At 28.3% G+C, this 12,175-nt stretch overlaps 1 protein-coding gene across 1 annotated transcript; it reads right to left on the reverse strand.

The window, feature by feature from the left end:
* Nucleotides 1-54: 54 nt before the first annotated feature.
* On the reverse strand, nucleotides 55-11,413 carry dtwd2 (DTW domain containing 2). The gene is made up of 6 exons (XM_061061647.1): nucleotides 11,189-11,413; nucleotides 10,841-10,931; nucleotides 2,327-2,421; nucleotides 2,004-2,202; nucleotides 1,203-1,331; nucleotides 55-648 (listed from the first exon to the last, which is right to left on the reverse strand). The coding sequence occupies exons 1-6, from the start codon at nucleotides 11,350-11,352 to the stop codon at nucleotides 469-471; spliced, it is 858 nt and encodes a 285-aa protein (XP_060917630.1). The 5' UTR covers nucleotides 11,353-11,413; the 3' UTR covers nucleotides 55-468.
* Between the last annotated feature and the right edge of the window lie 762 nt (nucleotides 11,414-12,175).

Genomic DNA, 12,175 nt, shown 5'->3' on the forward strand with positions numbered 1-12,175 from the left:
TTTCTGGTGCCATGTTTTGTGTTTTGTGTGTTTCATGAAATATCACAAACCGTCTAAGAGGTGTTTTTATTTTATTGTGACACATCTCTTCACACATTTTTGTAATTAAAAGACATCAGTGGACTCAGCCCTTCCAGATGTGATCGTCTAGAGCCACAGGACGTGACCCACATCAGAACCGCCGCGTTGTTTGAAAACCAAACAATGTTTTTAAAACAACGTGGGGCCAGAATCTGGGTTTATTGTCCCACCATGAAACTCAAACTAAAACTTTAATTTACAAATAACTTAAATTAACCAGCATATAGAAAAAATCTTGAAACAAACAAACAAAAAAAATCCAGTGGTTTCCGTGCCAGCGGCTTGACGCTGTGTCACGCTGCCCGATGATTCGGTCCCCGTGCAACGGAGAAGACGACGTGTACACGGATGTAGAGCGGAGTCCAGTTTCTCTGCGCCGCCTCGGCCTCATCTCGGACAGACGGCGTGATCAGTGACGAGTTTCTCCATCCTCTTTATCTTGCGTTTGTTCTTGGGCATGGGTTTGTCGTACATGCCGTTCTTCAGCAGGTGCTCTTTGCTGTGGTGGACCTGAGCGCCGTGCTCCAGCTGGAAGGAGCACAGAGCTTTCAGCGGCCTCAACAGAACCTGGACGGACACATGATGAAGGGAAGAGTGAGGAAAAACACGAGAGATGTTTGTATTTGTTGTTATTGACACTGACTGGAAAAAAAAACCCAAAAAACAGCTGTCAGGGAAGTGACTGGCATCGGAGAAAGAAGCAGAATAAGGCGGGTTCAAATCTTAACCCGTTTATGCATGACATGCGGACAGTTTCAACCGACTTCTAACATTATAATCCTCAGAACGCCGATCGCTGGACGACTTGGCCCGACCACCGACTGCTGTTTGTAGCAACGAATCCACAGACACGAGATCTCACAGAAACTCATGTGATCAAACGTGATTCTAAAAGGTAAAAAACTCATTTGGAAGACAAACAACGCTGTCAACTAAAAAGCAATGAGAAATCCTGGCTGAGGCCGTTTAGGGCGCTTTACTGTACGTTCTGTACTGTTGGTCTGCTTGCTCTCATTGGCTACTGCAGACCAACCAGTCACACCTACGGGCGATTCAGAGTCAGCAGTTACCACCGTGCAACACAAGCGCACACATAAATCACAATGAGTTCAGCTCTTCACCTCCTGGATGTCGTCGTTCCGCTCGAGGATGGACAGGGCGACCGCAGCACACTCCAGCGTGGACAGACAGATGTTGGAGGGTTGTGTGCGGATGACGTACTGACTGGAGAGGGTCCGGTTGAGTTGGACCTGATCAGAAAAAAAAACACACAGGTGATCAGCCACGCAGGTGTGGTTGCATCTCTACTTCTCTCTGAGGCGTGTTTAAAACTTGTTGAAAAGGAGGATGTGAAGCTATATCTATCAATCCATTTATCTGCCAGTGGATTTTCACGAGAGAGGGTCTCTTCCAAAATGCAGTTTCTTCCAAACTGAGCGGCTCAATAGCTTCATTTAGACAAACACTTTGGGGGAAAATCGAGAGGAGAGGTAGTGGAAGAAATGATGACGACTCCTCAGTGCTCACTTGCCCACATCTTCCTTTTTTTTTTTTTTATACATTGCTTTGATTTCAGTTAGTCATTTCATGTGGGTGAAGCCGCTTTTTACACCAGTGGGTGTAACGGGAGAATTTATATTGTCTCTGGTGGATGAGGGGGGAAGGGGGGGGGGACTTTTTTCAGTCCCAGGAAGATTTAGTGATTTACGCTGCTAAAGGAACAACATTTTTAAAATCATAAAAATGGCTCAAGCAACTGCAAGTGGCTCAAATTCTGTGAGCTCTGTCAGTTTGAACCTAACCTCCCCCCTCTTTTATCGTGCTTTCACACCTGCAGCTGCATGTGAGAACACACACACACACACAACAAAAGTCTCTCCTCCAGCCTCCTCCTTATTCTGCAGAAAGTCAGACATACACACCTGTTTCGGCAGGTGGAAGAGGCTGTTTTTGAGGAACATGTTTTTGGCCTGGCTCCACGTGCCGTCTATGATGATCACATTATGCTTCACACTTCCATCTTCCTGGTTTTGCACGATCTCCTCCAGGTTCTGGGATTTGGGGCCGGGGTACAGGATCAGCGTTCTGCTGTCTCGACACACGGCAGCGAGCTCCGGGTTCCTGCGAGGAGAGAAGACGGGAGCCAAAACTAGTAAATACATATATATGTATATTAATAATCAGAGGCGGCTGTGGTTGTATTTTGTGAAATCAGTTTGCAAACAACAACAAAAAAACTGCTTACTTTTCTTCATTAAACCTTCGTCCGACTATGACTTTGCATTTTCTTGTCGGCAAACAAGCAGCGAGTAGAGGCACCGTGCGAAGAACCCTGCTCTCCTGAAAGAACACCTCGGGTTAGAATACGTCGATACAGAGGTATTTTCATTTTTAGTGTTTGGTACAGTATGTAGAATAATAGATAGTAGAGTTTAACTGCAATATTTTAACACTTTCTTTTTTCAATTATTTTATTTTAATTAATTTTACCCCAAACAATATACACCATGCAGATAAGACAGTACCAGCAGTAACATATATCTTTAACCCGTCTTACAACAGCACCGTACTGACGTTCACATTCCCCCCCGTCCCGAGCCCAGTGCAGAGCAACATCTAGATGTCATCAAATTCATGTAGAGACAAGAATAATAATAATAATAATAATAATGATAATACTAAAAATACTGAGCTAATGATGAAAGAAATAAAAAAATAAAAATAAACAAAAACATTCACACACAACAACAACAACAACAATTAAAAAAAAAAAAAATAAAAAGGCAACAAAATATAAATAAAAAAATGAAACCAAAACACATAATCATGGTAACACTTTGATAAATTAATCAAATTTTAACGCTTTCTGTATATTTTTTTAGTCTAATTTGTTTTCACTTTTAAACTTCAAATTTGTGTTTGTATGGGAGGGACTATATATAGTATAGTATTGTATAGTGTACATAGTATAGTATTATAGAGTATGGTATATAGTATATAGCATAGTATAGTAGCATAGTGTATAGTATGGTAGTATAGTATTATATAGTATAGTGTACATAGTATGGTATATAGTATAGTAGCATAGTATATAGTAGTATATTATATAGTATAGTATATTATATAGTATAGTAGTATATAGTATAGTATATAGTATAGTGTATGGTATAGTATATGGTATAGTACATAGTATGGTATATGGTATAGTATAGTAGTATATAGTATAGAGTATAGCATATGGTATAGTATATGGTATAGTATATAGTATAGTAGTATAGTATATGGTATAGTATATAATATAGTGGTATAGTATATGGTATAGTATATGGTATAGTATAGTATATGGTATAGTATATAATATAGTGGTATAGTATATGGTATAGTATAGTATATGGTATAGTATAGTATATGGTATAGTATATGGTATAGTATATGGTATAGTATAGTATATGGTATAGTATATGGTATAGTATAGTATATAGTGTAGTATATGGTATAGTATATAGTATATAATATAGTGGTATAGTATATAGTATAGTATATGGTATAGTATATGGTATAGTATATGGTATAGTATAGTATATGGTATAGTATATGGTATGGTATATGGTATAGTATAGTAGTATATAGTATAGCATAGAGTATAGTATATGGTATAGTATATAGTATAGTATATGGTATAGTAGTATAGTATATGGTATAGTATATAATATAGTGGTATAGTATATGGTATAGTATATAGTATAGTATATGGTATAGTACATAGTATGGTATATGGTATAGTATAGTAGTATAGAGTATAGTATATGGTATAGTATATAGTATAGTAGTATAGTATATAGTATATAATATAGTGGTATAGTATATGGTATAGTATATGGTATAGTATAGTATATGGTATAGTATATGGTATAGTATATGGTATAGTATATGGTATAGTATGGTATAGTATAGTATAGTATATAGTGTAGTATATGGTATAGTATATAGTATATAATATAGTGGTATAGTATATAGTATAGTATATGGTATAGTATATGGTATAGTATATAGTATAGTGTATATTATATTATATAGTCTATAGTATAGTGTATAGTATATTATATAGTATAGTATATAGTATAGTATATGGTATAGTAGTATAGTATAGTAGTATAGTATATGGTATAGTATATAGTATATTATATAGTATATAGTCTATAGTATAGTATATAGTATATTATATAGTATATAGTCTATAGTATAGTGTATAGTATAGTATATGGTATAGTAGTATAGTATATAGTATATGGTATAGTATATAGTATAGTGTATAGTATATTATATAGTATAGTGTATAGTATATTATATAGTATAGTGTATAGTAGTATAGTATATTATGTAGTACATAGTATAGTATATTATATAGTATAGTGTATAGTATATTATATAGTATAGTGTATAGTAGTATAGTATATTATGTAGTATATAGTATAGTATATAGTATATTATATAGTATAGTGTATAGTATATTATATATGGTATAGTATATGGTATAGTATATAGTATAGTGTATAGTATATTATATAGTATATGGTATAGTATATTATATAGTCTATAGTATAGTGTATAGTATATTATATAGTATAGTATATAGTATATGGTATAGTATATGGTATAGTATAGTAGTATAGTAGTATAGTATATGGTATAGTATATGGTATAGTGTATAGTATAGTGTATAGTAGTATAGTATATAGTATAGTATATGGTATAGTATATAGTATAGTAGTATAGTATATGGTATAGTATATAATATAGTATATGGTATAGTAGTATAGTATAGTGTATAGTAGTATAGTATAGTGTATAGTATATGGTATAGTATAGTATATGGTATAGTATAGTATATAGTATAGTGTATAGTATATTATATAGTATAGTATATGGTATAGTATATAGTATATTATATAGTATAGTGTATAGTAGTATAGTATATTATGTAGTATATAGTATAGTATATTATATAGTATATTATATATGGTATAGTATATGGTATAGTATAGTGTATAGTATATGGTATGGTATATAGTATAGTATATTATATAGTCTATAGTATAGTGTATAGTATATTATATAGTATATGGTATAGTATATGGCATAGTATAGTAGTATAGTATAGTAGTATAGTATATGGTATAGTAGTATAGTATATGGTATAGTATATAGTATAGTGTATATTATATAGTATATAGTATAGTGTATATTATATAGTATATAGTATAGTATATGGTATAGTAGTATAGTAGTATAGTATATGGTATAGTATATAGTATAGTGTATATTATATAGTATATAGTATAGTGTATAGTATATTATATAGTATATAGTATAGTATATGGTATAGTAGTATAGTATATAGTATAGTATATGGTATAGTAGTATAGTATATAGTATATGGTATAGTATATAGTATAGTGTATAGTATATTATATAGTATAGTGTATAGTATATTATATAGTATAGTGTATAGTAGTATAGTATATTATGTAGTATATAGTATAGTATATAGTATATTATATAGTATAGTGTATAGTATATTATATAGTATAGTGTATAGTAGTATAGTATATTATATAGTATAGTGTATAGTATATTATATAGTATAGTGTATAGTATATTATATAGTATAGTGTATAGTATATTATATAGTATAGTGTATAGTAGTATAGTATATTATGTAGTATATAGTATAGTATATAGTATATTATATAGTATAGTGTATAGTATATTATATATGGTATAGTATATGGTATAGTATATAGTATAGTATATTATATAGTATATGGTATAGTATATTATATAGTCTATAGTATAGTGTATAGTATATTATATAGTATAGTATATAGTATATGGTATAGTATAGTATATAGTATAGTATATGGTATAGTAGTATAGTATATAGTATAGTATATGGTAGTGTATAGTATAGTGTATAGTAGTATAGTATATAGTATAGTATATAGTATATGGTATATTATATGGTATATAGTATAGTAGTATAGTATATGGTATAGTATATAATATAGTATAGTGTATAGTATATTATATAGTATAGTATATGGTATAGTAGTATAGTGTATAGTATATGGTATAGTATATAGTATAGTATATGGTATAGTATAGTATATAGTATAGTGTATAGTATATTATATAGTATAGTATATAGTATATGGTATAGTATATAGTATATTATATAGTATAGTGTATAGTAGTATAGTATATTATGTAGTATATAGTATAGTATATAGTATAGTATATTATATAGTATATTATATATGGTATAGTATATGGTATAGTATAGTGTATAGTATATGGTATGGTATAGTATATTATATAGTCTATAGTATAGTGTATAGTATATTATATAGTATATGGTATAGTATAGTAGTATAGTATATGGCATAGTATAGTAGTATAGTATATAGTATAGGGTATAGTAGTATAGTATATAGTATAGTAGTATAGTATATGGTATAGTATATGGTATAGTATAGTATATGGTATAGTATATGGTATAGTATAGTATATGGTATAGTATAGTATATAGTGTAGTATATGGTATAGTATATAGTATATAATATAGTGGTATAGTATATGGTATAGTATATGGTATAGTATATAGTATAGTGTATATTATATTATATAGTATATAGTCTATAGTATAGTGTATAGTATATTATATAGTATAGTATATAGTATAGTATAGTATATGGTATAGTATAGTAGTATAGTATATGGTATAGTATATAGTATATTATATAGTATATAGTCTATAGTATAGTATATAGTCTATAGTATAGTGTATAGTATATTATATAGTATAGTATATGGTATAGTAGTATAGTATATAGTATAGTATATGGTATAGTAGTATAGTATATAGTATAGTGTATAGTATATGGTATAGTATAGTGTATAGTATATTATATAGTATAGTGTATAGTATATTATATAGTATAGTGTATAGTAGTATAGTATATTATGTAGTATATAGTATAGTATATTATATAGTATAGTGTATAGTATATTATATAGTATAGTGTATAGTATATTATGTAGTATATAGTATAGTATATAGTATATTATATAGTATAGTGTATAGTATATTATATATGGTATAGTATATAGTATAGTGTATAGTATATTATATAGTATATGGTATAGTATATTATATAGTCTATAGTATAGTGTATAGTATATTATATAGTATAGTATATAGTATATGGTATAGTATAGTATATGGTATAGTATAGTAGTATAGTATATAGTATAGTATATAGTATAGTATATGGTATAGTATATGGTATAGTGTATAGTATAGTGTATAGTAGTATAGTATATAGTATAGTATATGGTATAGTATATAGTATAGTATATGGTATATAGTATAGTAGTATAGTATATGGTATAGTATATAATATAGTATATGGTATAGTAGTATAGTATAGTGTATAGTAGTATAGTATAGTGTATAGTATATGGTATAGTATATTATATAGTATAGTGTATAGTATATTATATAGTATAGTATATGGTATAGTATATAGTATAGTATATTATATAGTATAGTGTATAGTAGTATAGTATATTATGTAGTATATAGTATAGTATATTATATAGTATATTATATATGGTATAGTATAGTATATGGTATAGTATAGTGTATAGTATATGGTATGGTATATAGTATAGTATATTATATAGTCTATAGTATAGTGTATAGTATATTATATAGTATATGGTATAGTATATGGCATAGTATAGTAGTATAGTATATGGTATAGTAGTATAGTATATGGTATAGTATATAGTATAGTGTATATTATATTATATAGTATATAGTATAGTGTATAGTATATTATATAGTATATAGTATAGTATATGGTATAGTAGTATAGTATAGTATATGGTATAGTAGTATAGTATATAGTATAGTGTATAGTATATGGTATAGTATATAGTATAGTGTATAGTATATTATATAGTATAGTGTATAGTATATTATATAGTATAGTGTATAGTAGTATAGTATATTATGTAGTATATAGTATAGTATATAGTATATTATATAGTATAGTGTATAGTATATTATATAGTATAGTGTATAGTAGTATAGTATATTATATAGTATAGTGTATAGTATATTATATAGTATAGTGTATAGTAGTATAGTATATTATATAGTATAGTGTATAGTATATTATATAGTATAGTGTATAGTATATTATATAGTATAGTGTATAGTATATTATATAGTATAGTGTATAGTAGTATAGTATATTATGTAGTATATAGTATATTATATAGTATAGTGTATAGTATATTATATATGGTATAGTATATGGTATAGTATATAGTATAGTATATTATATAGTATATGGTATAGTATATTATATAGTCTATAGTATAGTGTATAGTATATTATATAGTATAGTATATAGTATATGGTATAGTATAGTATATAGTATAGTATATGGTATAGTATATAGTATAGTATATGGTAGTGTATAGTATAGTGTATAGTAGTATAGTATATAGTATAGTATATAGTATATGGTATATAGTATAGTAGTATAGTATATGGTATAGTATATAATATAGTATAGTGTATAGTATATGGTATAGTATAGTGTATAGTATATGGTATAGTATATAGTATAGTATATGGTATAGTATAGTATATAGTATAGTGTATAGTATATTATATAGTATAGTATATAGTATATGGTATAGTATATAGTATATTATATAGTATAGTAGTATAGTATATTATGTAGTATATAGTATAGTATATAGTATAGTATATTATATAGTATATTATATATGGTATAGTATATGGTATAGTATAGTGTATAGTATATGGTATGGTATAGTATATAGTATATTATATAGTCTATAGTATAGTGTATAGTATATTATATAGTATATGGTATAGTATAGTAGTATAGTATATGGCATAGTATAGTAGTATAGTATATAGTATAGGGTATAGTAGTATAGTAGTATAGTATATGGTATAGTATATAGTATAGTGTATATTATATAGTATATGGTATAGTATATAGTATAGTGTATAGTATATTATATAGTATAGTGTATAGTAGTATAGTATATTATGTAGTATATAGTATAGTATATAGTATATAATATAGTATAGTGTATAGTATATTATATAGTATAGTGTATAGTAGTATAGTATATTATATAGTATAGTGTATAGTATATTATATAGTATAGTGTATAGTATATTATATAGTATAGTGTATAGTAGTATAGTATATTATGTAGTATATAGTATATTATATAGTATAGTGTATAGTATATTATATATGGTATAGTATATGGTATAGTATATAGTATAGTATATTATATAGTATATGGTATAGTATATTATATAGTCTATAGTATAGTGTATAGTATATTATATAGTATAGTATATAGTATATGGTATAGTATAGTATATAGTATAGTATATGGTATAGTATATAGTATAGTATATGGTAGTGTATAGTATAGTGTATAGTAGTATAGTATATAGTATAGTATATAGTATATGGTATATAGTATAGTAGTATAGTATATGGTATAGTATATAATATAGTATAGTGTATAGTATATTATATAGTATATGGTATAGTATAGTGTATAGTATATGGTATAGTATATAGTATAGTATATGGTATAGTATAGTATATAGTATAGTGTATAGTATATTATATAGTATAGTATATAGTATATTATATAGTATATTATATAGTATAGTAGTATAGTATATTATGTAGTATATAGTATAGTATATAGTATAGTATATTATATAGTATATTATATATGGTATAGTATATGGTATAGTATAGTGTATAGTATATGGTATGGTATAGTATATAGTATATTATATAGTCTATAGTATAGTGTATAGTATATTATATAGTATATGGTATAGTATAGTAGTATAGTATATGGCATAGTATAGTAGTATAGTATATAGTATAGGGTATAGTAGTATAGTAGTATAGTATATGGTATAGTATATAGTATAGTGTATATTATATAGTATATGGTATAGTATATAGTATAGTGTATATTATATAGTATAGTATATGGTATAGTATAGTATATGGTATAGTAGTATAGTATATGGTATAGTATATAGTATAGTATATGGTATAGTAGTATAGTATATGGTATAGTATATAGTATATAGTATAGTATATTATATAGTATAGTGTATATTATATAGTATAGTATATGGTATAGTATATAGTATAGTGTATAGTATATGGTATAGTATATAGTATAATATATGGTATAGTATATAGTATAGTATATTATATAGTATAGTGTATATTATATAGTATAGTATATGGTATAGTATATAGTATAGTGTATAGTATATGGTATAGTATATAGTATAATATATGGTATAGTATATAGTATAGTATATAGTATAGTGTATCGTATATAGTATATAATATAGTATAGAGTAGTATAGTATATGGTATAGTACATAGTAGTATAGTATATGGTATAGTGTATAGTATATGGTATAGTATATAGTATATGGTATAGTATAGTGTATAGTAGTATAGTATAGTATATTATAGCCCTGAGTATACCTGCTTTTAAATGAGTCTATTTAGTATTTAACCAGCTGAAACTCCTCACAGAGGCTTTAAAGACAGGCATCATGTACAGTCTTTCATAGTGCAGTGAAACTCACCTCTGCAGGATGCTGCACCACGTACAGACAGGTGGAGACCTCCAGAGGTTGAGGTGGAAGAAAAGGACAGAGACACACCTTCTGAGGGCGACTACATGGGAGGAAAGTTGGAAGACGTGAAGCTGTGATTGCTCAGTAAATGCCCCCATCATCTCTCTGTTTCTGATGGTTTTCATCTTTTCTGAAGCGACATTAATCTGTTCCCTCATTAAAGCATGCCAGTAACGTGAGGAGGAGGAGGAGGAGGAGGTAAGAAGGAGAGGGGTGGGTTGAAGGGTTTTCGTCCCTGTCTGGTCCAACCACTATAACTTGGCTAGCTAGCATTAGCTTCACTTAAAGTCAGCTCACCGGCACCGCAAACACGTCGGTCTTCTCTCGCCGACCTCGACCGGGAGGGCAGCCAGGTCACCGAAAGCGTCTACAAATCCGTCTTCCACTGAGGAGCCACCGCAGGATTCCTCTCCGTTTTCTTCAAAGGTGTCTGAGGAGCAGAAACCGGGCACATTGTCCATCGCGAAGTTAGCTCGAAGCTAACTCACACCGCTGCCTTCACATGCTCCTCGGAAACATCGTAATTCTTAGCTGTGCAGTCGAAGTGACGACAATACATACACGCTTTCGAGTGCTCTAGTAAAAACAACAATGAAAGTTGGCTTGTTTGCTACAGTTAATAGATACATATGCTCACATGAACAACTATTAAAATACTGTTGGCTACTATGAACATAATAACGAAATAATTATATTTTTGAAGCCAATTATTCACACTGTTTTCAAGATTTTCACCTTTCTTTGCTGCCCTGAAACGTCATACGAACGTCACAAATCAGTAACTCGGGTATAGTCGAAATTTCCGACTCACAATTACGAATTTCGAGGGCCGTTCATGTGCTAAAAGCTCGTAAATACAATAAGTCCGATATTTCCGAGGAGCACTTGAAGGCAGCAGCGCCGAATAGTAAGACCCGGTAACTAAGGCGTTAACTAGTTCAAGGTTGGTCGATAATAATTCAATTTATAAAATTATTTGCAACATTAGACTCAACTTCTAGAGTTAATGTTCAATTTCACTCTTTTCATTCAAAATTTGAGATTTTATGTTTGTTTGTTTTTCTTAACTTTATTGTTTGTTTTAATGAAATAAAATTTACAAAAAATATATATATATATCATACGGCCATAATCATGAAGCTTATTATTACTCGCTAAAGTAGCAGATTGGTAAAATAGCAAAGTTAGCAGTGCTAGCTAAATGTAATTTAGCTTTCTCATCAGGCGATGTGTTGAGAAATCGTATTTATGACATTCTATTTTGCTTAAATCATACATGTTTTT

This window comes from Labrus mixtus, chromosome 17 (assembly GCF_963584025.1).
Source record: "Labrus mixtus chromosome 17, fLabMix1.1, whole genome shotgun sequence".
NCBI classification, from domain to species: Eukaryota; Metazoa; Chordata; class Actinopteri; order Labriformes; family Labridae; genus Labrus; species Labrus mixtus.